The sequence below is a fragment of the Garra rufa genome, chromosome 6, assembly GCF_049309525.1.
Source record: "Garra rufa chromosome 6, GarRuf1.0, whole genome shotgun sequence".
In the NCBI taxonomy this organism is placed as follows: domain Eukaryota; kingdom Metazoa; phylum Chordata; class Actinopteri; order Cypriniformes; family Cyprinidae; genus Garra; species Garra rufa.
In genome coordinates, this window is record NC_133366.1 from 1,212,639 (window position 1) to 1,239,471 (window position 26,833).

Here is a 26,833-nt window from a genome sequence, read left to right on the forward strand (position 1 = left end):
CGTTTATGGTGTATTGTTGCAACGCCATTCATGGAACACAAAACCAGCCACAGCTTCTTTTAGCAGTTATTTAATACTTGCTGAAAACACTGCAGTACCACATCAGGGCTAGAAATCACCCTTATTTCAAGTACAAAAATAACAGCAAAAACTTTTTTTTCTCCAAATAATACAAAGACTTTGTGTAAAATGTAAAATAAAACATTTGTTTCTTATCAAATAATACTAGACACACAACAGAGAGCTGGTAAAACGTTGCAGAAGCAAGGAGTTCAAAACCTTCGCATTAGCTTTATCATCATAGAAATTCACTTTGTTCTTAAAATGGAAACAATAAAATACAAAGTATTCTTCCCAGATTGCACAAGATGTCTGTAAAAAACCACTTGAACTGGAAAACATCTGCTGTGTACAAACAAGTGAAAGACGTCTTTCAGATGTCAGTTTTATGTACATTCTAAAATATAAACGTCTATTTGAGATCTAATAGGAAATGTCCGATAGACATATTTTAGATGAGCAAACTCTCTAAACAAATACGTCATGTAGACGCCCAATAGCGTCATATAACAGTTTAGTTTTGGTGCAAAATCTACTAGATAGCACAGGTATGTCTGTTAAAGAACACATAATCTAGAAATCTGCGTTGTGCGAGCATCTGATAGACATCTGGAAGACGTCAGTTTTACATACATTCTAAATCATAAACATCTTATAGACATTTTCTAAACGTCTGATTGACATCTAATAGGAAACATTATGGGACATATCCCAGACAGCACACATATGTCTGCAAGATGTCTGTTAAAGATCTCTTGATCTGGAAAGCATCTGCTGTGTACAAATGTCTGCCAGACGTCTGTAAGATGTCCGTTTTACATCCATTCTAAACCATAAACATCTTAAAGACATCTAATAGACGTCTATTTGACATCTGATAGGAAATTTCCAATAGACGTATTGCAGATGAGCAAACTACGTACTGCAGATGTAAATGCAGACGTCAAAGGATTTGACGTGTGCTATCAAGGATTGCAGATGAGCAAACACTCTAAACAAATATGTCATCCAGACATCAGAAATACATCCCTGTGATGAACGTGCGCTATGAGGGTCTAGTTTTGACAAGAAAGATCCCAGACAGCACTAGTACATCTGCAAGATGTCTATTAAAGATCACTTCATCTGGAAAGCATCTGATATACATCTATAAGACGTAAGTTTTATGTACATTCTGAATCATACTGCAATTTGTCTATAGGACGTTTCCTATTGTTGAATAGATGTTTATTAGATGTTTGTACACAGCTGATGCTTTCCAGATCAAGTGATCTATTACAGACATCTTGCAGACGTACATGTGCTATCTGGGAATGCATGTGAGCATGTGCTCTAAAAAGCATCATCTTTGTGCTGTCAATGCTATTTTTCTCCAGATGACTGATAAAAATGTCTTTGTGGTCTTTAAAAGTAGAGTTGTGTGAATCCTCTAACCTGATCACACAGATACTCTTCAACGTGGATATTTTTTGTTGCAACTCCTGTAGTTTGCTTTTTATCTTAATGTGAAACAACCACCCAATCCAGTGTTGCCACCTTGTGGACCAGCTAATTAGTGCAAAACAAGCATGCAGACTGCACAGATTTCATACATGTTAAAACTATACTTGGTATTTATGCCTACTCAATGGTCCATGTACAGTGCGCAATGCAAATTTTATTACCAGAATAGTTGCCGCACATACTTTGTAAGCACAGGTCACATTTACGCATTGAATTTGTTTTGCACTAATCAGTTGTTCCACAAGGTGGCAGCACTGTCCCCAGGCCATTGTTTCACAGTGGAAAACGAAACTAAAGAGACTGCAACAATAACAGATGCCTACATTGCTGCCCTCAAAGGTAAAGTGCAGTAACTACACATTTGGTCAAAATTGAGTTAAGGCTTAAAACGGACTTTGTGACAACTGTTTTGTTTTGTGGCAAAGTACCCTGGTTCAATTGTGTCAGAGAAACAAATGTTTCAATATGTTTGACTAGCTGGTGTTTAATTTTAAAGGCATTTTTCTCAGTTCTTGTGTTGGCGTAGTTACTGCACTTTGCCTTTGGAGGGCAGATTGACAAGCGCTTGTGTGAGAGGATTATGAAAGCCACAACTTTAGTTTAAAAGGGTACAAACAAATTGTTAGCGCTCATAACTTCCTAGAGCGAATTAAAGGTTTACTGTTTTTATTTTCAGCCATCTGAGAAAGTTCCTCGGACACATCATAAGAATCTCAATGTGTTTATTTCTCCATGGTATTATAGTTTGATTTACTTTTAAATTACTTTGATTTGAAGGAGGACAGTTAACGTAAACAGACTTTGTCACAAAAAAATCATCTCTGTTTAAATAGCTTTATGAATCTAAAGTACCTCTCGGCCGTTTCCCACATAAACAGAGGTCAAATTTCCCAAGAGCTTAAAGGCGTAAAGTGGCATGAAAGTGCAGATCAAATAAACGCAATGGTCTGCGATTGATAATCGATTAAGGTTTAGGAGAAGACCAGATTGGAGGCTAGTTCTTCAAATATCATCTTCACGTTTTCTTATACACTATGTAAATAAAAGCTGCCTTTTGCACATAAGACGTTCTTTACTAAAGGCACAATGAAACCCGCTGTCTCCAACGTCCATTAGAGGAAGAAAACTGCCTTACATATCTTATTAATTAAGCTGTTTTGGCTGATATGTTTCGAAACCGCCTCCAGTGACGCATAGATCACTAGACAAGCCCCACAACCTGAAATATTCTTGCGTTACAGACTGAAAGAAAGCAGGTGTAAGATCTTCTCAATGGAAAGAGTCCCATGTGCTGCAGAATTAAAGCTCTGTGAGAAGTCACGCTTCCATGTGTCTTTAAAGGTCAAACATCTACAAGGATCCTCCAGGACTGACAGCTGCTCTATATCTTGGACTCTCCTGTGGTCTGATCACTCCGTAGAGGTTGCTGTAAAAGTCAGAGGACAGGTTTAAAAGCAGAACCGCAATTATAGTAATATTCAGCGTTGATGTTTCTTGCCATGCCGGTTTACCTGACTGTTGCTAGACTGATTGGTGCTGAATTCTGAATACATTTCTTTAAGTGAGCAGATCCTGGTAATCAGCTTGCAATACTCGTCTCTGACCTGAAGGAGGCGACACGAAACGCATTAAAACACAGAAGGCTCTTGGCTAGAATACAGTAAAATGCTTTGTGAGGGAGTCAGAAGTACCGCTTTGGACAGCAGGCAGTGCAAGACGAAGAGGAGCGCCCCCTGGAGGCTGTTTAAGATGGTGAAGAGGTACAACGCAACCTGAGTTCCTTTCTCTTGAAAGAGGAAGCAGCCGAAAACCCACATCCCTCCAAGAACACACAACTGAGCCATAGCGGTCACTGTGAACCCCCTGAAAGTCAGAAATGGATTAGATTGACGGTCTGAATCTTGTTTTGGGCTTTTACAACAAACACGCACCTGATGTTGCGGAGTTTGGAGAGGTCTGGATTGAGGCTGGAGAACTTTTCAGCCAGTTTCCAGACGGTGATGATGAAGACGAAGCTGTTGAGGACAACGATGATGCAGACGGGCGCAAAGAAGCTCCATATGAAATCAAGAGAGAGCCAACAGCTGGAAAACAAATGCATGAGACAATAATCAGAACAGCTTAAAAGCACTCGGAGAACACTTTGATTTAGAGGCCGTCAAACACACTCACTGTCTATCTGTCCCGTATCCCTTTGGGTATGCGATGGCAGAGGTGCTGACGATGACGAGAGGGACTCCGTATCCCACCAAATACATGTAGAGATGTTTAATTGTTGTGTGAAACACCAGCACAACCATCCGGTAGAGCTGAACCCCCTCCAGCAGCATCCAGCAGAACGCAGACAGGAAGAAGAAATGAAGCAGACCGGCCACAATCGAACACCCTACCTGAGTTAAACAGAGAGAAACAGCACAACTGCATGAGTAAAGTGTGTAAACAAACATTGATGTTCCTCAGTCGTAAAAAAATGTAGTTTTATTGAGTGAAAACATTTCAGGATTTCTTTCCATATAGTGGACTTCTATGGTGCCCCTGAGTTTGAACTTCCAAAATGCAGCTTCAAAGGTGCTCTAAACGATCCCAGCCAAGGAAAAGCGTCTTATCTAGCAGAACAAATGGTTATTTTTCCTAAAAAGCATTTACAATTTATATACTTTTTAACCTCAAATGCTCATCTTGTCTAGGTCTGCGTGAACTGCATATTCCGGTTTAAGGCAGTTAGGGTATATCAAAATCTCCCATCTCATTTTCTCCTCCAACGTCAAAAACATCCTACATCGCTGCAGAAGTACCAACCCAGTGTTTACAGAGTGAGTTGGAGGCGAAAATGAGATGGGAGTTTTTTGACGTACCCTAACTGTGTTGAATCAGAAAAAACTGTTCAGGCAGAGCTAGACAAGATGAGCATTTGGGGTTAAAAAAAGTATTTAAATTTACATTTTTTTTTTTTTTTTTTAGAAAATAACCAATCGTTTCGCTAGATAAGAACCTATTCCTCCGCTGGGATCATTTAGAGCCCTATGAAGCTGCATTTAAACTGCATTTTGGAAGTTCAAACTTGGGGCACCATAGAAGTTCACTATATGGAGAGAAATCCTGAAATGTTTTCCTCAACAAAACATAACTTCTTTACGACTGAGGAAAGAAAGAGATGAACATCTTGGATGACGCTGCAATTTTTTGTTCTGAAAGTGAACTACTCCTTTACAAACTCTAGGAGGCGACACAGTCCAAATTTAGTCTCCGAAATGGAAGCTTATATAGTTGGTCAAGCCAGCATGAGAAATAGTAAACACTGCTAGTGATTGTCTACCTTTTGGACTTAAGACACACCTTATTCTGAGTACTGGAGATCCCACAGAGGAAGACGAGGTCCGCGATGAAGAGACAGATGCTCAGATGAAGATGGATGCTGGTTCGGGTTCCTTGGATGGAGCGGCAGAACTTGAACGTCAGGATACAGAGAAACAAACAGACCAGAGACAGAGCTAAACCCACACGCGTGATCATCAACAACTCCAATGTGTCCTGGAGGAGAGGAAGAGGAAATAATCATCATTTCAGAATCAATATCTGATGTTAAATCACAGTTTTTCTGGCTTACGGATGTACCTGGACAGGATAGAGAGCCATTAACACAGCAAAACTACTGAGGTGGGAGCAGGAACATTCTGTATGAGTGCTGTTAGACCACGCCCTCTCACAGCCCCGCCCAGACCACGCCCCCTCAGCCTCATCCCAGTACACACAGGAGTAAGACATGTCCTCAGACTCCGCCCTCTCCTGAACAAAACAGAATTTGAGAATGATTGACAGCTCAGAAGAGGGAAAAAATACATGAGTGTATTGAAGAGTCTCCAGAGAGATGTCCACCTCAACGTGTGTAAAGATGAGCGTCACCGGCTCTGACAGCTGTTTGGTTTCTGCGTTACTGACGACAGCCGTCACCACTTTAGAGCTGAGCAGATAAGTGACGTTTCTCTCTTTATCATCTGATTTCTCTCTGCTCATCTTCTGGAGAAGATCAGCAGATGAGTTCAGCTCTTTATAACTAACCAGAGCCGCAAACGCAAAACCTAAAGGAAACATTTACATCTCATCATTTAAGTGTTGATGGTTTCATAAGTACATATATACAGTGCATGTGTGTGTTTGTACCTGGATATGAGTTCCCTACAACTGTTTCCCAGCTGGTTTTGAAGAGGGCGGGGTCTGTGTTCAGAGTGACACGCCCACTGGGAGGAGCCTGACTCCGCATGACTGCAACCTCAGCGACTGTCAATCACATGATCATGCAGAACAACTGCTTTCAGTTCTATTTAAACACACATATTTAAATCTGAATGTGTGTCTAAATCCCTGTTTATAATAAAAGCGCCCTATTTTCAGTATTTCTAAACGTTTCTCACAGGTGTTGTGTGTCTCTATCCTGGTCAGAGGCTCTTTCAGCTGAGGTCCGATCAGACGCATACTGTTCTCCACCGCGTCCAGAAAGTGACTCAACGTCGCGCCGTCAGCGATATTTCCTTCAGACAGCAGCTCGTCAGTGGAAGTGAACACATTCTGTCACACAGCGATTTAGAGGAATATCTCAGGTCAAACTGTTCTGTCAACACACAGAAATGCAGAAGAAAACAGAAGCAGGAAGAAGTCTGTTTGTTTCACCTCCAGTAACTCCTCTCCCTTCTGATGGCCTCCATTTGGATCACGCAGAGACTCACAGCTGCTCTTCAAGAGTGCCAGTAAATGCTTCAACTAGACGACACACAAGTCAAAGTCTGATTACTGATTATTCACCAAGTACTACCAAAGAAATCACGAGGAGTCATTCTACCTTTACAGGGACGTCCTTCGTGTCAGACTCTACTTCAAAGTGGTCGCAGCTCATTTCTGTGCGCAACAATAAAACACAATTAATTTTTTTGGAGATTAGCAATGAACACAAGCATGCATATGCAAACTGAATGCTCACCGATGCATTTTGACCGGTCGTTGCCGTAATTACTGTAACCCTCGTGGCATTTGCAGCTGTAGCTGCCTACGTTATTGTTGCAGATGCCGTTTGTGCCGCAAACATCTTGACCTTTTGAACACTCATTGATGTCTGTGAGAGAGAGAAGACTGTCATTCATGGTGATATTTGTGACCCTGGACCACAAAACCAGTCATAAGGTTAAATTTTACAAAACTCAGATGTATACATCATATGAAAGTTCAATAAATAAGCTTTCTATTGATGTATGGTTTGTTAGGATAGGACAATATTTGGCCGAGATACATCTATTTGAATATCTAGAATCTGAGGGTGCAAAAAAATCAAAATACTGAGAAAATCACCTTTAAAGTTGTCCAAATTAAGTTCTTAACAATGCATATTACTAATCAAAAATTACATTTTGATATATTTACAGTAGGTATTTTACAAAAAATCTTCATGGAACATGATTTTATATAATTTCCTAATGATTTTTGGCATAAAAGAAAAATCAATAATTTTGACCCATACAAAGTATTTTATACAAATATACCCCAGCGACTTAAGACTGGTTTTGTGGTCCAGGGTCACATTTATATTTTATAATATTGCTATTGTTATTATTTTAATTTGCACCTAGTTTTAGCACTAAAACACTTTGTGAAGCAACAAAGTGCAACAATTTAGGATAGGAGGAGTCGTACATTTAGGACTGGCGCCCATTATTTTTAAGATTTATTCCTAAATCGGCAAGTTATAAGCTGTTTTGTGAATACAGGCCCAGATTTCACTGTATTTTCATCAAATGAATGCAGACTTGATGAGCAGAAGAGACTTCTTTCAAAAACATCACAAAATCGTATCTACCCCAAACGCTTGAACACACATGTAATGAGCTGTTATTGTTGAACATGACAGCAGACACACACACAAGATGCTACGATGGCTATGATTAGCACACAAACACGCTGGCGTCAGTATCGTTAGCTGCGGGACACTGGCGCTCACCTGCACAGGTGCCGTTCTCGTGTTTGAGAAACCCTGAAGAACAGATGCATTGGAAACTGCCAGGTGTGTTAATGCAGCTGCTGTGAACTCCACACACTGAGGACAAACACTCATCCACATCTGCAGCCGACACACACACACACACAGACGAGGGTTTCATTTAGACACAAGCATAAAGTAGTGAGATGGTAGAGGTTAGACAATGACAGCTGTCTTACGCTGGAAAACACTTTTATCAGCTTCATGTGGAAACATCTAAATGACCTTTGTTAATATACAGTCAAGCCCGAAATTATTTCTGACTTAAAGTTACTTTTATTCAACCAGCAAGTTGTTGTTTTTTTATCCGGAAATGGCACAGGCTTCTCCCAAAAGATAATAAGACGATGTACAAGAGGCATCATTGTGGGAAAAATAAAAAATATATATTTCTCAGCTTTTTTTTTTTTTTTATTTGAACAAAAAGTGGCATGTCCAAAATTATTCATACCCTTTGCAAACTGTCACAGTCTATGGGAAAATCCAAAGTTCTATACCATTCAAAATAGTCCACGCTGTTCTAAAGCATCCTAATAACACTGATTCATCGGGAACAGCTGTTTTAATCAACAGGTGAAAAACAGAAGCTCTCTGCTGTTGGTTTGTGGACAGTCCTGGCTAAGACAAATGAGCTCACAGAGGAAAGGGCTATAAGACCATGGGCCTCATTTATAAAGACTTGCGTAGAAACCATCCTTGATTTTATCTAAGAACTTTTCTGATTTGATCATAAGAGCGATTTAGAGAAACGAACATACCACGAAATCCATGCGTACGCCAGTCATTCGGTTATAAATCACAAATGATCGTGGAATTGTGTGCAGCTGAATGTTCCGCCGTCAAAATGCCGCTGCTTAATTAATTAACATATAAAATGAGCTCATTCCTAAAGCAAAAACTCTGTGACAATGGCAAGTAAAAAGGAGCGCAAGAAATCAAATTATAGTGAGGCTGAACTATCTGCAATACCAGGCATTACCACAAGGAAACGGTCGTACGCCAAACTGGAATCTGACGTGGAGATAAGTACTTTACCACGTCAAAGACGGTTTTTATAAATCTGTACTTTGACGTGGATTTGATCGTACGAACACTCTAAGATCAAATCAGTGCGTAAGAAAGTTTTATAAATGAGGCCCCAGATCTAAATGTTTTGAAGTTCCAGTGGCTACAGTGCAAAGTATTATTAAAAAACACAAGAGGTTCCGCACTGTGAAAAATCTCAGAGGATGTGGTTGGAAGCCAAAAGTGACACCTGTGCTGTCCAGGAGGATAGTGAGAGAGGTAAAGAAGAATCCAAGGATCACCACCAAGGCCATCCTGATGAATCTGGGCTCTGCTGGTGGAACATCTCAAGGCAGACAGTCCAACAGACACTGAACACCAATGGGTTCCACGGACGCAGACCAAGGAGGACACCACTTCTCCAGATAAGGCACATAAAAAATCCCACTTTGCCTATGCAAATACTCATCTGGACAAAGAAGACTTCTGGTCTTCTGTTTTATGGTCCGATGAAACAAAAATTTTATTCTTTGGCCAGACTGATGTAGCCTTCATTTGGCGTAAAAAAGGAGAAGCCTTCAACGTTATAATGTTTTGGGGGTGTTTTTCAGCCGGTGGACCAGGGAAACTTATCACAGTAAACTGCACCATGAAAAAGGAGCAATACATCAAACTTGGCCTTGGGCACCAGCGGACATTTCAGCACCACAACGACCCAAAACACACAGCAAAGTGGTGAAGAAATGGTTAGCAGACAGAAACATTAACGTTTTGCAGTGGCCCAGCCAGAGTCCTGACTTAAATCCAATTGAGAATCTGTGGAGGAGCTAAAGATCAGGCCGTTGGCAAGGAGATCCTCCAACCTGAAAGAGTTGGAGCTCATGTGTAGCGCTTACTCTATGAAATACCCGGACCAGCGTTTCAGAAGAAAATAGATTCGCTGCTGAGAAAGATGCCACAACAACAGTGATCAGATCTGACTCGGAAGATTTTGATTTAACAAGCGAATTGTATTTGCACAGACCACACTTGGTAAGTTGTTCAACATTTAGAACAGTGACAATGAAAAACAATATGTTTACAAATTTTCAGGCACTTAATTTTCTTTTTGTCTTTGTTTTAGGTTTTAAAAACCTATCTTTGGTTTCTTTTTCCCAGCAAGGTAAGTTATTAACTCACTATTTGTTCCTTTAAATGAACCAACAAAAAACAAACAGCATAAAATCAAAAAATAAATAAAATTACAATTTCAGTTGTAACTCAACAATTTGACAATTTGAATTTTCAATAAAACAAAGTTTCCCTATTTCAACCTTAAATTGTCCAGTCTCTCAGAAAACCAGATTTTGAATTGTCCATAGAGTTTATCCGTCACGAGGAAAGAATGTCTTCATCCAAGAAGAAAGAAAAAACAGAAGAAAAGTCATTCGATTTCCTACCCTTCGCAGAGTTCACTAAGTGGTCTTTTTTCACAGACTATCCAAGAACGGAATCCAGGGGGCTCGCCAGTCCAAACCCTCCTAAGCACCAACAGAAGGTCGGGACAGATCCAAGATACAGACTTCGACAGAGGATCGACTCATGGAAGAACAAAACCACATCAAAAAACCTGACCTTGAACAAACAAGGTCATAAAACAATAATGAATATCTTCATTGTAACAACAGTCAATAACATTGTATCAAAATAAACTCATGAAAATAAACTAATCGTTGTACATATACACATTTTAAACACAACTTGAATATATGTAAATGAATCCTTCAAATAAAGAATATTTTCTTTATGTGTAACATGTCTGTGACTGTTTTTCTACTTTCCAAATACAGCTTTACACAGTTTCACATACATAAATCATACTCACAGATTTAATTCCTCCTATTTCCCTTCTTAAACAATAATAACAATTTGATTTATAACTAGTAATAAGTCAGTTGACTTACCAAGGAGATCGTTAAATACAGAAATTTCCAGAAGGCACCTCGTCTCCTTTAAATCCGTTTCTTTCTCCTTTTTAATCAAAAATACATGCTGTAAACACTTAAGCATTTCTCTGATGCTTATAAAGTACATAAATATCAGCATATCTTTTGATATTCATGAAATAGAATGTGTTTCACTCGATTACATTACTAATTTGCTTTTATGAGTATTACAAAATAAAGTTTGTCACTTTACTTACAATATCCTTTATCAAAGTTCCTCTAGGAGATCGTTTCTCTTTCTCAATTTCTCATGAAGCAAAATGAAAATATTCTCTTCAGGAATCAAATGCAAAAATAAAGCAAAAACCGTTCTCCACATAAATCGATGCAATTGTTAAGCGAGCTGCTGCTAACTCTGCGTGCATTCCATGTGCGAAACCCGGATATCAATTTCTCTGCCGTGCCGCATTCAGCGCTCTCATTGGTCCTTCTTAAATCAAAGACGGCTGACTATTGGCCACATATACAACCAATTAATAGTATGTGTTTACATAAAATTAAGATTTTCTTTTAGAAATAAACTTATTTTAAATATGTTTTAATACTTTATGTATTATTAGATTTCCACTTAAAATTTATAAATTAGTTTTCTTCCTCTGTTACTCTCTGGTAACCTTGGTTACACTTCCCCCTCCTAAATCACAGCACGTCCCTGTGCGTGGGAGTCACACAGGTGAATCTACACTGGGTCCAGTATTGTTATATGCAATATGATCATGTTCATCTACTGATTCTGATAGTGCAGAGCTCAAGCCTTGCAACAAAGACTGAATGACTGAAATCAATGGATTTCCCAACCGTGCATACTGCAGCTTGTCTGGTGGTCTACTCTGTCTTTTTGAGCGTCTTGGTTCCATATCCCCTGCCTCATCTGCCACCGTTGGAATGTCTGGAAGATGTCTGACAGAGGGTGATGGAGGGTGGGTGTTCTCTACATGTGCATCAGGTCCAACTTCATTCACCACTTCAAAGGACTCATCTGGTACCTCGCTTGAGTCATTACATTCTTGCTCTGAGATTACTTGTACTAATTCATCTTCTCTATTCTTTTCAGGCTCAACTCCAGAGGCATCCGGTTCTCCATGACACATCTCAGGTGAGTTTCTCTCTACCCCAATACTGGTTAAGTTTCTTTCAGCAGGTGCAGATTCCCTTAACCGATCCAGGACAACAGATGGCGAACTCTCGGACACAACTTCAGGTAAGTTCCTTGTAACCAATGAACTCTCTGAATGGTGAGTAGGTCTCCCTTCCAGAATAACTTTAGTAGTGAACTCTAATGACTCTCCAGGTACATCAAAGTGAACAGATTCACTGTCTGATTCAGACTGAGAATGCACAGTCTCTTCTTCAGCAGCATTTTCAATTCTGGACTGAGCTCGGGTTCTTGGCCTACGATGTTCTTTCTGCTGGGCAGAATCTGAAAACTCAGTGTTGGGTAAAAACCCACAGGGCAACAGCAAATCACGATGCAAAGTACGCATCGGACCTTCCTTTCCTTCCGGGCAAACCGTGTAGACGGGGATACCACTGTTTTTCTTTAACACAACATAGACGTTAGGTTCCCATCTGTCCGCTATTTTGTGTTTTCCTCTTAGCCGGACATTCCTTACTAGGACTCGATCACCTACATCCAGAACAGAGGCAACTACATTCCTATCAAACCTCCTCTTATTTCTTCCAGCCACCTTCAAAGCGTTGCGACTGGCAAGGCGGTAGCTCTCCTCTAGCCGGTCCTTGAGAGATTTTACATACTGCGAGTGAGAATGAGAGGAGTCACTGACTGGAAGTCCAAACGCGAGATCCACGGGTAACCGAGGCTGTCGGCCAAACATCATTTCGTAAGGTGAGTACCCCGTCGCATCATTTTTTGTGCAATTGTAAGCATGCACAAGCGGTTTAACAAATTCCTTCCAGTGGGCTTTCTTGTCATTCTCCAGGGTTCCCAGCATTTGCAGCAAGGTCCTGTTAAACCTCTCTACTGGGTTCCCTCTCGGATGATAGGGCGTCGTTCTCACCTTACGGATACCCGCGACTTTGCACAGTTCTTGAATGGTCCGTGATTCGAAATCTGGGCCCTGATCACTATGCAATTTTTCTGGGAAGCCGTAGTGTAGTAAGAAATGGTCCCAGAGACATCTGGCCACTGTTCGAGCCTTCTGGTCCTTGGTAGGTACTGCAATAGCATATCTTGTAAAATGATCTGTAATGACCAATATATCCTTCGTATTGCTATTGTCTGGCTCTACTGTTAAGTAGTCCATACAGACCAGCTCCAGAGGTCTGCTGGTCTTTATGTTCACTAATGGAGCTGCTTTCTGTGGTGGAGATTTTCTCCGAATGCAACGTTCACAGGTTTTTACTTTTCTCTCCACAGCATCAGCCATTTTAGGCCAATAGAACCTGGAACGGAGGAGGTCAAGAGTTCGCTCCAGACCTAAATGACCCATGTCGTCATGTAAACTGGTAAGTACCATCTCTCGAAGATCCTCGGGTAACACAAGTTGGCTCAACTCTCTACCTTGATCAATTCTTTTCCGATATAACACTCCATTCTTCACTTCAAGTTTATTCCACTGTCTCATCCACATAGACATTGTAGGTGACAGGTTCTTCCTACCAAGAGGTTTTTCACCAGACTCTAGGTACTCCAGGACTTCCTTCAACTCGGGATCTGCTCGTTGCCGGTTTACTAAATCTTCCTCAGAGAGGTAAGGGACCACAGGTAGGCCATGTTCAAATTCTTCTCGGAATTCTTGAGGTAATGCATCCGCATTCATCGTCAAGGATTCTGCTAATGTCATCCAAACAGGACAATGTCCATCCTGTGACTGGCTAACCTGATGTTTCTCACACACAGCCTTTACTGCTTCTGGCAGGATCACAGGCGAATGTTTGTCAACTTCAGCTAGATGGTTCAGAGTGAATTGCTTTATTCTCTCCTGTTCTTTTTGGGACTCTAGATCATTCATCAGCTGACCGTTTGGGCGCCTGGACAACCCATCAGCATCCTGGTTTTGGGCTCCTGCTCTATATTGGATCTTGAAATTGTACGTTGATAACCCAGACAGCCATCTATAACTGGTTGAGTCCAATTTGGCAGAAGTTAGGATATAAGTTAAGGGATTACTGTCAGTTACAACAGTAAATTCAGTCCCGTACAAATAGTCGCTGAACTTCGTGGTAATAGCCCACTTGAGGGCCAAAAACTCAAGCTTATGAGCCGGGTATCGGGCTTCACTCTTATTTAATCCACGACTAGCATAAGCAAGAACCCTCAACTGCCCGTCCTGTTCCTGATACAATGCGGCGCCTAAGCCGACAGTGCTGGCGTCCGTATGTAATATATAGGGCAATCTAGAGTCAGCGTATCCCAAAACCGGAGCAGTTGTTAATTTCTCCACAATTGTTTCAAACGCCTCCTGACAAGAAACATCCCATCTGTCTCCCAGCTTCCCTTTTGGATCGTAGTATTGTCGGTTTGTGTCCTTACTCTTTCTTCCCTTCCGAAGTGGGGGATATCCTGCCGTGAGGTTGTTGAGAGGCTTAACTATTTTCGAGAAGTCCTGAACAAACCTCCTGTAATATCCGGCAAATCCCAAGAATGATTTCAGCTCTTTAAGAGTCTGTGGCCTTGGCCAGGTTTTAATGGCCTCAATTTTGTCTGGGTCCGTTTCCACGCCATACTCAGAAACAATATGCCCCAAATATCGCACTGATGTCTGAAAAAATTTACATTTTTCAGGCGAAAGTTTCAAGCCATATTCTTTTAGACGTGTGAGGACCTGCACTAGTCGGTGTTCGTGCTCTTCAAGGGTTTCTGAAAAAACTATAAGGTCGTCTATGAAAACTAGCACCTTTTTTCGGTTCAGATCGCCCATACAGCGCTCCATGAGCCTTTGAAAGGAACTGGGAGCATTTGTAATCCCTTGTGGCATTCTATTAAACTCCCAGAATCCTTGGGGGCATACAAAGGCTGTCTTGTGTTTATCCGTTTCCTCCATCTCGATCTGGTAGTATCCCGACTTCAGATCTAAGACGGAGAACCATTTCGAACCAGTTAAAACAGAAAACACCTCCTCCAGATTGGGAAGCGCATAGGCGTCCTTTATAGTTTGTGAATTAAGTTTCCTGAAGTCGATGCACAGGCGCACTGAATTGTTCTTCTTCCTCACTACCACTATAGGGGACGCAAATGGGGACTCAGATTCACGAATAATTCCAGCAGCCAACAGATCTTGTAAGTGTTTGCGAACAGCATCGACGTCCTGTGGGTGAATAGGCCTTGGGCGATGTTTAAAGGGAGTTTCATCACTAAGTCTGATGCGATGCTTTACTTTATCCGTGTGCCCATAGTCCATGTCATGTAAAGCAAACACCTCAGACATTGTGTTCAACACAGCTGATATTCGGCTCTTCCACTCTGCTGGTAATGGGGAATTTCCAAAATCAAACTTTATCTGCAAGCTGTCAGAGTTTGTTTGAGTCTGAGAAACATCATGTCCTGGCTTTGTCTCAATTGCACACTGAATAGCATGCATTTCAGCAATCACAGCTTTTGGTGGGACAGCTATGTCATGCTGCGTGTCATTCCTCACCAATACAGGTAAACTAAAGGAGCGCTTAGCAGGCAAAGTGTAAAGACCACTGGCTACCAATAATCCGCCTGGCATAGACGACATTACTGGCTGTTCTAAAGTTGTGAAGTTTTCTGTAGGACAACTACTTAAATGAACAACTCCATCAAGAACAGCTACACTTCCTGCTGAGACAACTTTAGAAGCAGTTCCTGCCAACATTACACATCCCAGGACTTCAGTGTTCATCTGTTTGTGTCTCACATCCAGAATTTTTAGGACCGCTCGATACCCATTAAAAGCTGGACTGAGGTTCTCTGGGTTTTCTTGAGCATGGTTAGCATAAAGAGCATCGAGGGAGTTGGTTCCCACAAGAACTTGGGGAACGTGTATCAAATCAGGGACCACTAGGGCTAAAGTGTGAACTTCCGCTTTTACTCCTAAGAATTCCTTGGGGAATGTCAGAGTGAGTTCTACATAGCCCAAGTAGGGAACTGACTGCCCATTTGCTCCTTCTACTTCCAGTAAAGACTCCAACGACTTCAGAGGGTGACTTGAGAGATGATCTTGATAAAAGGAAAGTGGAATGGTGGTTACCTGGGAACCTGTATCTAGCAAACAATTCACAGGAGTTCCTTCAACAAACAGCTGGGCAGTACATTTCAGGCCAACCAATCCTCTTGGTAATTTTTCCTGCTTCACTGTATCACAACATTTGTTAAACACTCTTTCAGGCTTGTTAGGGCATGTGGGTCTTGCTTCAGTTTCTGTAAGCCCTGCTACAGAGACTGTTTGTAGTTTAACCGTGGGGACGCACCTCGGTTTTTCAGGTCCCACTGAGCTTGTTTCTCTCTCAGCTGATATCGTTTGGTTTCTACTTTGGAAGGATTTGGTTCATTTTCACAATTCACAGAAATATGACCATCCTCTCCACATCGAAAGCAGTAGCCTGGACGAGGTCGAGCTAAAGTCAATCCACCACTTCCGACTGATTTACTTTCTTCATGTCTAGCTTGCTTGGGCTGTGACATTGCAGAAGGACTCCTGAACTCAGATGTTCTCCCTGACGGATGTTTCTGTGATTCTGAGACAGTTAATTGGGCTTTTAACTCTGCAACAAGTCTTGTAAGTTCAACAATTTCCTCAACCTCTGAGTTTCTGTTTGGAACCTGCTGAGAAACTGCAGCTTCCACAGCTTGAATCTGAGCTCGCAGTTCAGTCAGTTCTTTTTTTAGTGAAGTCACCTCCATAGCTTTGGAACAAGTGGGCTGGCACTTCTGGTGAGTCAGTGGTTGCATAGAGGCAAGTTGGGCATGAATTTCTGAGATTTGCTTTCTCATGGAATCTGTTTCAGTGACTGCTCCAACGATTGCATCAGGTGAGTGAGCGGACAACTGATGAGTGGCAGCTCGTGGCTTGGAAGAAGCTAGACCTTGTTTAGCCACCCCAAAATAACTTCTCATCCGATCCTCTTTTGAAGCTTGTCTGTCTTCTTCTGTTCTGACAGACACTACTAGTTCCGCAAATGATGGTGGGTTAATCTTTCTTCTTTCTAGCTGAAGATTGGCAATTAAGCCATTATCCCAGCACCCACGGCAGAACTGCTTTAACAAACAGCGATCACGCTCACTCTCTGCAATACCACCCCTCCTTACTGCTGCACTCAACATCACTTGTAATCGATGCAGGTAGCTGGAAGGCTTTTCTCCCTGATTCTGCAGCATCGTCATGAACTTCGCCAGCAACTCTTCTCCATCCTCCACTGATCCATACACTGATTCTAGCAACTCTAAATACACAGAGGGTGATGACTGTGGGCTAACATGTTTGATTACGTCAGCAGCAGGTGGAAGTAAGCTGTCTAGGATTCTTCTTGTACGAGACAAGTCCGAAACAGATGGATCATCCAGAAGGAATCTCACATTTGCTCTCCATGTTTCAAAGTCTGGCTCATTTGGTGGACGTGGAATTTTCCCTGAGAAAGATCTTAGACGCAAAGTGGTATGCTGGGCTGTCACATCACTTGTTCTCACGACATGCTCAACCACAACTCTCTGCACACCTGGAGGATCTATCATATCCATGGTCAGAACTGGACGTGACACCCCCGTAGCTGTAGGATGGTTAATTCCACTACTATCAGATACAGAATTAATCTCATTCTCCTTGGACAGGTTTTGGGGTTTCTTCAGGTTATCACCCAGCGATGGAGAAACGTCAGGTGAAAGAACTGCATCTCTACTTTCTCCCATTCTATGTGACGTGGCAGGTGACCCACGGTCATGTACCGAACTGGCAGTGCTGAGTCCCCGAGTTTGGGAGTCTGCTGCAAGAAATCCTTGTCTCTCGCTCAAGCTAGGCAGCTGTTCAGTGGTAGGGCTAACTGACCTCATCTTTACTAACTCCTCTTGAAGCACTTCTTGAAAAGATTTGCCAGTAGCTTTAGCAATGGCTTCCAGCTCTGCCAAATAACTCTTAGTAGCATCATCTTTAGCTACAGGTGAGTATACACTACTCAGGGCACGCACAGTGAATATGACATCAGCATCTGAAGTGCTAACAATACTTAAGGGCAACAGAGGCTTCAGATTTTCCATTGCAGAACTATGCGCAAACTCTATTATAGCCTGCCTATGAAATTCAGATGTTGGATCATCTATAAGTAGAGTACGACTAATACTGCCATACCGCACAAGCCATGCTTCTAGGTTTTGGTCAGATTCACTCAATGTTATGCCACCAACTATGACAGCATTGGAAACATTCACGTTTTCGTTTTTAACTATATCCATAATGTTAACACTTGGATAACTTGTTTCACAATAAGAGTTGTCTTTGATTTGTCGTATCAAGAAATCACTGTTGTTGTCAGGCAAACAATCTCCTGGCTGGCTCGCCAACTTTTTGTAGCGCTTACTCTATGAAATACCCGGACCAGCGTTTCAGAAGAAAATAGATTCGCTGCTGAGAAAGATGCCACAACAACAGTGATCAGATCTGACTCGGAAGATTTTGATTTAACAAGCGAATTGTATTTGCACAGACCACACTTGGTAAGTTGTTCAACATTTAGAACAGTGACAATGAAAAACAATATGTTTACAAATTTTCAGGCACTTAATTTTCTTTTTGTCTTTGTTTTAGGTTTTAAAAACCTATCTTTGGTTTCTTTTTCCCAGCAAGGTAAGTTATTAACTCACTATTTGTTCCTTTAAATGAACCAACAAAAAACAAACAGCATAAAATCAAAAAATAAATAAAATTACAATTTCAGTTGTAACTCAACAATTTGACAATTTGAATTTTCAATAAAACAAAGTTTCCCTATTTCAACCTTAAATTGTCCAGTCTCTCAGAAAACCAGATTTTGAATTGTCCATAGAGTTTATCCGTCACGAGGAAAGAATGTCTTCATCCAAGAAGAAAGAAAAAACAGAAGAAAAGTCATTCGATTTCCTACCCTTCGCAGAGTTCACTAAGTGGTCTTTTTTCACAGACTATCCAAGAACGGAATCCAGGGGGCTCGCCAGTCCAAACCCTCCTAAGCACCAACAGAAGGTCGGGACAGATCCAAGATACAGACTTCGACAGAGGATCGACTCATGGAAGAACAAAACCACATCAAAAAACCTGACCTTGAACAAACAAGGTCATAAAACAATAATGAATATCTTCATTGTAACAACAGTCAATAACATTGTATCAAAATAAACTCATGAAAATAAACTAATCGTTGTACATATACACATTTTAAACACAACTTGAATATATGTAAATGAATCCTTCAAATAAAGAATATTTTCTTTATGTGTAACATGTCTGTGACTGTTTTTCTACTTTCCAAATACAGCTTTACACAGTTTCACATACATAAATCATACTCACAGATTTAATTCCTCCTATTTCCCTTCTTAAACAATAATAACAATTTGATTTATAACTAGTAATAAGTCAGTTGACTTACCAAGGAGATCGTTAAATACAGAAATTTCCAGAAGGCACCTCGTCTCCTTTAAATCCGTTTCTTTCTCCTTTTTAATCAAAAATACATGCTGTAAACACTTAAGCATTTCTCTGATGCTTATAAAGTACATAAATATCAGCATATCTTTTGATATTCATGAAATAGAATGTGTTTCACTCGATTACATTACTAATTTGCTTTTATGAGTATTACAAAATAAAGTTTGTCACTTTACTTACAATATCCTTTATCAAAGTTCCTCTAGGAGATCGTTTCTCTTTCTCAATTTCTCATGAAGCAAAATGAAAATATTCTCTTCAGGAATCAAATGCAAAAATAAAGCAAAAACCGTTCTCCACATAAATCGATGCAATTGTTAAGCGAGCTGCTGCTAACTCTGCGTGCATTCCATGTGCGAAACCCGGATATCAATTTCTCTGCCGTGCCGCATTCAGCGCTCTCATTGGTCCTTCTTAAATCAAAGACGGCTGACTATTGGCCACATATACAACCAATTAATAGTATGTGTTTACATAAAATTAAGATTTTCTTTTAGAAATAAACTTATTTTAAATATGTTTTAATACTTTATGTATTATTAGATTTCCACTTAAAATTTATAAATTAGTTTTCTTCCTCTGTTACTCTCTGGTAACCTTGGTTACACATGGCTAAAGATGAATGGACAAACATAGCAGTGGAGACATGCAAAAAGCTGGTCAGCAATTATAAGAAGCGTTTGATTGCCGTAATAGCCAAAAAAAGGCTTTTCTATTGATTATTAAAAAGGGTATGAATACTTTTGGACATGCCATTTTTTGTTCAAATGTATATAAAAGCTGATTGCTGGTCGAGTAAAAGTAACTTTAAGTCAGAATTTGCCAGGGGTATAAATAATTTTGGCCTTGACAGATTATACATCAGCCGAACTAAATGATGTCATGGCAACAAAAGTCTAGTGCTACAAGTTTAAATAGCAACTTTTGCAGCAAAACCCAGATAATCAAATTTATTTGTCAAAAACTGTCACTGCGTGAGTTACAACGCAGATCAACTTGATCCATTTCCAGTGTGACAACTGAGCCATCCGTCCTATCAGAGGTTTTTACATGTTTTGCAAAGGCAAACGGAAGGCTTTCATTCGCTGGATGATAAATTAAAAGTACCAGCATGCAAAGCCACAGTGAAATCATGTGGAGAAGAAGCATACTAGTTTCACGCCGTATGCTGTGAAAATATAGCTGCTATTTCATCCCAAAATAACTGACTTTGCCTACAAACACTAAATGCATCACATGGATTTTGGATGGTTTTAATCACTGGGTTTACACAGTTTTAACTAGTTGACTTGATAAATACCTCGTTTTTTTCTGGAAAGCAAACATTTCTGACACTGACGGTAATGATGTTCTTTGTACTTGGATGAGTGAAGCTGCTCACCTTCACATCCTGAGTCTGTTCTTGTTTTACGATATCCAGGTGGACAGATGCACTCATAGGAGCCGATGGTGTTTACACAATTCATATCACTCGAGCATGTCTGTGTTTCCGCAAGACATTCATTGATATCTGTTGGGGGAAGCAGTTGATGTTATAGCATGTAAATCATAGTAGTGGACTCTTATGTCACATAATCCTGTCTCGTACCCCTACAGTCTCCCGTTGTTGCTGTGAAGATGGGTGGTGCTGATTGAAATCCTTCTTTACAGGTGCAGTGGTAACTTCCATCTGTGTTGAAACAGTTCGAGTGATCGCCACACACACTCAGAGCCGGCGCACACTCATTTGTATCTGTAAGAAAGACAAGAATCAGGAAGGAAACATCATTACAAAGTTAAGAGAACTAGTTGGACAAATTCGAGTGACATACAGATCATTAACGGTGTGTTATAACATAACCATGCTGTATTAAAAGAAATAAAGTGCTCATTACCAACACAGATATTGTTTTTTCTTTCATATCCAATGTTACATCCACGAGATTCACTAGACTCCAGGAAAAGACCTGATGAAAACAAAGAAAAAACAAGATATGTACATTACCTTCCACATCCATGCCAACAACTCTCCAGTCAAACCATATTAAGTTGTTAAATAAAGTTTTAAAGTCAGAATTAAATGCTTTAATTACGCAGTATATTATTAAATGTGGCTACAGCTGAAGGGTGTTGTTAGACGCAACCGACAAAACAATACAAGTAGTACAGACACACATTTGTGACCCTGGACCACAAAACCAGTCATAAGGTTAAATTTGACAAAACTGAGATTTATACATCATATGAAAGCTCAATAAATAAGCTTTCTATTGATGTATGGTTTGTTATGATATGACAATATTTGACTGAGATACATCTATTTGAAATCAGAAATCTGAGGATGCAAAAAAATCAAAAATACTGAGAAAATCATCTTTAAAGTTGTCCAAATTAGGTTCTTAACAATGCATATTACAAATCTAAAATTACGTTTTGATACGGTTACAGTAGAAATTTTACAAAAAATCTTCATGGAACATGAACTTTACTTAATTTCTTAATGATTTTTGGCATAAAAGAAAAATCTAAAATTTTGACCCATGCAATGTACTTTTGGCTATTGCTACAAATATACCCCAGCGACTTAAGACTGGTTTTGTGCTCCAGGGTCACATTTGGTAACACTTTATTATAGGGACTATTAACTACTTGCTTCTTAGCATGCATATTATTAACATTTTGGCTGTTTATTAGTACTTATAATGCACATAATCTGCATGAGCATATACGACATCCCTACCCAAAATCTAACTATTAATAAGCAGCAAATTAAGAGTTTATTGAGGCAGAAGTCGTCGTTAATAGTGTGTTAATACTGAGAACTGGACCTTAAAATAAAGTGTGACCCAAGTTTTTTTTAATGTATTTTTTACAAAGAAATTTAATTTGTTGACGTTCTGGATTCTAAAATATGTAGTTTTTGTTGGCTATTGAGTGGCTATTAAGTAGTCTCGCGTAGCCAGACCTTCAGACTGATGGCTGAAGGTCTGGTATTCATGGCAGCTTTCATTGGCCAAGACCCACCCATAAGGCCGTTTGACCGACATGTCAAACAACCAATCACAGTTCGTTTCGTTCAGCGTCACGTTTCGGGGCGTGGAGATGCTCCCACAACAACAGACTAGCGTGCAACAAGTCAGTCACTGAAATAACCAGCATTGAAAGTTAACGAAGAAGAGGGAGAACAAACAGTAAGTCAGTAATTTGTTCGCGAATGTCGCAAATGTGTATAACAACAATGGCGTCTGCATAAGCACCTTTTAGCAAAACGCGAGTAAATCAGTCTGCGCTTTGTTTCCTGGCGGACCGAAAATAAACGCAACACTCGCGTGTTCCGTAAATCCGATCAAATTCAACTAATCAGATCACGACTTCGACATTCCTGAAGTGTTTCCAGTTAAGTGTACCATATGCATCAGACGTTTAGCCAACGTTCCGTGGGCGTGACGTCTGAGGCTGAGACTAGCTATTAAGTGACTGAGTGATATAACACCCGAGAGCTTTAAACGCCTTCCTTCCTTTAGCAGATCTAATGATATCGCATAGACTTCACGTAGTTGATTCAGTTACCGCTCTGGAAGATTCAAATCAAGATCTGAGTCAAACTGGTTCCTTGTGATTCTTTTTCAGTGGTTCATTAGGTGATATGCACTTTTGATTCACTAAAAAGAACTCGTAAGAGTCACACGGATCAGAAAGCACTATATTTTGGATTCAATAAAAAGAACTGATTAATTTGAATTGGACTACATTGGTTGTGTTGTATATTTTTGATTTATTACAAAGAATTCCATCACATAAATGTGCTAGATTTAGCAATGCAGGCTCATTTATGTTGTGTTTTGTTTTCAGTTCAATAAAAAATCGGACAACACTGGCTTGTGATATGTTTTCGATTCACTGAAAAGAACTGACTCATAAGAGTCATTTGAATCGGACTACACCAGTTGTGCTGTATGTTTTTTGTTCTCTAAAAAGAACTGGATTGCAAAAGTTATTGGAATCTGACTACATCAGATGCATTGCATATTTTTAATTCACTACAAACTACATGCTCATTTTAAGAGTCATTTGTGAATTGGACTAGATACACTGTGTTGGTTTGTGCTTGTTTTTGCGTGCAGCCCACATGAACAACTCAATGTTTTCATTACACTGTAAAAAAAATATTTGTTGAATCAACTTAAAATAATTAGTTACCTGGCTGCCTTATAATTTTAAGTTCAGTCCAAAAAAGTTTAGTCAGCTTAAAATGTTAAGTTTTACTAAGTGACTTAGAGATTTTGAGTTGATTTAACATAAAGTTTTAAAGCAGCCAGGTAACTTTCCCAGCGTTTTAATTTAACAAACTAATTTTTTTTGTTACGCCAACTCAATTATCTAAGTTGTCTCTTAGTACAACTTAATATTCTCAAGTTTTTTGAGCTGACTGAACTTGACAAATATTATATTTTATTTTTTTACAGTGTCGCCAATTCAAACTGTAAAAAGTTTTTACCAGTTTCAACTTAAAAACATAAGTTTAGCCGCTGCCTTAAAATTTTAAGTTAAACCAACTTAAGTAATTTAAACTCATAAATTGTATCAACTAATTTTGATTGTAGTAAGTTAACATGACTTGTAGTTTTAAGCTGATTTAACTTAAAAACTTAAGGCAGCTGCTGAACTTAGGTTTTTAAGTAGAATGCAAACAATCCAGCTCTGCCAAAAAAAGAGGTAACTTTGAAATGTCTTTTCCATGGCGCTGTAGATTCAAACAGTGCAGGATATGAGTGAATAAGATGCGACCTTTGCCATGGTTTGGTTAACTTTTGACACATGGGCTGTTTGCTTTCACTTGATAGTCAGGAATGTTGTATTTGCTTTGCATCTGCTTCGAAGTAAGTATTCAAAAAGTATTCAAACAAATGACTGAATACTGGTATTGAAAGTGATGAAGCTGAATTAATTTCACACTTAGCACCTGTACATGTATTGTGTCATGTGTACATGTGTTAGAGCTATTTGTTGCAGTTTGCATGCAAACAAAACACACACTTTCACACATATACCAAACACTCATCTTCTCACATACACGAATGACCCCAAACATATGTGTACGTGTTCAGGAAACCACAGATGTGCTAAAGATGTACAATCTGAAGCGAGCACTGCGGCTGATGTGTTGAGTGTTTCTATGGACTGAGCAAACATTTCTGACAACTCTCAGAACAATCTGTTCGTCTACAAAACGAGAGAGAGCGCTTCACACTTTTTTTAGACTTTCGTTTCTCGCCTGCTGTCTTCTAGTTCAACACAGAGCAACAGATCAGATGCATGAACTTTTCACCCAGCACTCAGCACAACACCTCAAGTCACATATAACTTTTCTGTTTAATGTTGCGATATTCGTTTTAATCTTACATTTGCCGTTTCGTGTCGTCGCTTTTAATATATATTTTGGTTTCAGTTTGACTCTTGGTTTTTCAGTGGTGACATATTAATGAAACAAATCCCATGGTTCTCCAGCTGTCAGATGTCTTAGTTTTGCATTTGTCTGTGTGAGAAAAACTTGCAGTAAGGTGGCATTCGAGTAACTAGTGTCAGGTGATCGTGTGTGGTAGAGATCTGAATCAGAGCCGACGATCATCTCCACCATCTGTGGTTATACTGCCTCAAGCTTTAAAACTAATATTTGACGACATCGTGGTTAACACATGTAGTTAACTTCTACAGACAATTTTGCAACCATGTACTACTAACCTCAATACTCCCACAAAACTTAACATTTTTATTTTTGAATGAATTTCAGCTTTCACGGTCCTTGTTGGGGCTAAAGTAGGCAAACGTTGACACAAACATGAACACTAAGTGTCAACTGAAGGGACACGAGGACACCTACGCGCTAGATTTTACAGTGCGTCAGAGAGCGTTTCAGTGGGATGCTGCTGAGGTAAAAACCCAAATGCTTGTGAAACTTAAGGTCCATCATAAAAGTTTTGAAAGTTTTGCAACTGTTGCAACACATTCTGACGTAAAGCTGCACTGATCAGTGAGAGTAACAGAGAAATCCTGTTTAATGTTTTCTCGTTTGCTTGAAGAACTTTTAATACACTCTAAGAAATAAAGTTTTATTATTATTTTTTTATTTTTTTCGGTGATGCCATAGAGGAACTATTTTTGGTTCCCCAAAAAACCTTTTACTGGACAGTTCCTAAAAGAACTCTTTTGAAGAGCATTTAAAAAATCTAAAGAACCTTTTCTGCATTTAAAAAGGTTCCATGGATGTTCAACGTTCTGTATAGAACCATTCATGCCAATAAAGAACACCTTTATTTTTAAGAGTGTATTCTTGGAACCTTTGAGGTTCTTTGAATTTATATTATTAAAATGTTCTTCAGAAAAGGTTCTTTGGGAAACCCAACATTGTTCTTCTCTGGCATTTGGTGTAAAAAACCCATTTTGGAACCTTTATTTTTAAGTGTGTCAAATATCCTAGTCTAAAGTAAAACTGTACCAGTCAGTTCATTGAATATAGAGAAAGAGATACATCTAAGTGGTAAATGTATTCTTGAAAAACTAAAGAAACCACTAAATTCCACTAAATCAGCCTGTTTTTGAATGGACATTTAATGCATATAATTATTAAATTACATTGTTTCAATAAATCCATCATAATTTTAAAATAAAACAATTAAAAACACCAACTTGCTATTTTGGGTTTCCCGAAGAACCTTTCTTAAAAAAAAAAAAAAATTATTTATTTTATTTAATGTGAAAAACATTTTAATAACCCTTTCTACTATAAAGAACGTTTTGTGCGATGGAAAGTGTCCATAGATGTTTAAAGAGTACTCATGGAACCACAGATGGAAAAAATAACCTTTCAATAATACTCTTAAGCCTTTTACTTCAAGGTAAAATGAAGAACTCACGACAAAACTATTGATATATTAACCATTCATAAAATAAACTCACTATAAAACCCTTGATAAAACACACACACACAATAAGCACAGGCTGTTTTGATTTAGTTTCTTATCAGTCTTTATCTTGGTGTCCTCTGGTGTCTGTGTTTTGTCTAAGAAAGGGGCTCTTCATTATGATTCACTGATGTGAAGAACATGTGCGACGTCTGTCTGGTTTCATGGAGAAAAGCTCAAATAATAGAGTCCTTGTTTAACACACACACACCCTTATATCCTCATGTCCGACACACATCTCCTCAAACCAGTCCAGCTTCAACTTAAAGTTATACACCACAGACAAACACCTACTCACCCAAAAGAAGAAGTGCCCACTTCAGCTCCATGTTAGGAAACACCGTAACTGCTGTCAGTCTGTTTATGCTTAGGTTTATGATAAGAAATTCCCAAAGGAAATCTGTATTCCAGTAAGCCCTCAGCTCAGAAACTCCCGTCACTGACTTTCACTTTATATATCCTTCAGGACTCTTGAGCGGTTTGAAATCGTGAATGAATATAGTTTGTTCCTCGGCTCTTCTCTGTATGATAAGAGGCTCTTTTTGAAATACTTTTCTGTCTCTTTTTACAACTTTTCCAGTCAGTTTCCCAGACGATTCCTCCCTGGGACCTTCTCGTTTTTCACTCTTGGTTCTGCTCTGTTTGTCTTAATCCACGCGGTCGGAGAGTTTCCACTATTTTCTCTTCTTTTTTCCACTGGCCTCGTCCGTTATT

General features: G+C 39.6%; 2 protein-coding genes across 3 annotated transcripts; both read right to left on the minus strand.

The window, feature by feature from the left end:
- Positions 1-54: 54 nt before the first annotated feature.
- On the minus strand, positions 55-26,833 carry adgre5b.1 (adhesion G protein-coupled receptor E5b, duplicate 1). Of its 2 annotated transcripts, XM_073841620.1 has the most exons (18): positions 26,418-26,833; positions 21,053-21,124; positions 20,767-20,910; positions 20,560-20,688; positions 7,550-7,669; positions 6,539-6,670; positions 6,401-6,456; positions 6,232-6,321; positions 5,976-6,129; positions 5,725-5,841; positions 5,440-5,642; positions 5,179-5,349; positions 4,900-5,094; positions 3,736-3,953; positions 3,495-3,647; positions 3,255-3,426; positions 3,075-3,167; positions 55-2,989 (listed from the first exon to the last, which is right to left on the minus strand). In XM_073841620.1, the coding sequence occupies exons 1-18, from the start codon at positions 26,446-26,448 to the stop codon at positions 2,945-2,947; spliced, it is 2,295 nt and encodes a 764-aa protein (XP_073697721.1). In that variant the 5' UTR covers positions 26,449-26,833; the 3' UTR covers positions 55-2,944. The 2 variants fall into 2 exon arrangements, with proteins under 2 accessions (XP_073697721.1, XP_073697722.1); XM_073841621.1 differs by lacking the exon at positions 7,550-7,669.
- Positions 9,410-17,752, minus strand: LOC141336225 (uncharacterized). Its single transcript, XM_073841779.1, has 3 exons — positions 16,078-17,752; positions 10,537-15,943; positions 9,410-10,207 (listed from the first exon to the last, which is right to left on the minus strand). Exons 1-2 carry the CDS (start codon positions 17,750-17,752, stop codon positions 11,244-11,246), a joined length of 6,375 nt encoding a protein of 2,124 aa, XP_073697880.1. The 3' UTR covers positions 9,410-10,207; positions 10,537-11,243.

What these genes read in the sequence shown, in the direction of transcription:
- LOC141336225 (XM_073841779.1), bottom strand. Translation starts at nt 17,752, where the DNA reads ATGGAAAATCTGAAGCCTCTGTTGCCCTTAAGTATTGTTAGCACTTCA. An exon ending in CTTTCGATGTGGAGAGGATG is followed by an intron (nt 15,944 to 16,077) that starts GTCATATTTCTG and finishes AACTACAAACAG; the next exon opens with TCTCTGTAGCAGGGCTTACA.
- adgre5b.1 (XM_073841620.1), bottom strand. Translation starts at nt 26,448, where the DNA reads ATGGAGCTGAAGTGGGCACTTCTTCTTTTGG. An exon ending in GATAGAGACACACAACACCT is followed by an intron (nt 5,842 to 5,975) that starts GTGAGAAACGTT and finishes TGTGATTGACAG; the next exon opens with TCGCTGAGGTTGCAGTCATG. An exon ending in TCCAAACTCCGCAACATCAG is followed by an intron (nt 3,427 to 3,494) that starts GTGCGTGTTTGT and finishes TCTGACTTTCAG; the next exon opens with GGGGTTCACAGTGACCGCTA.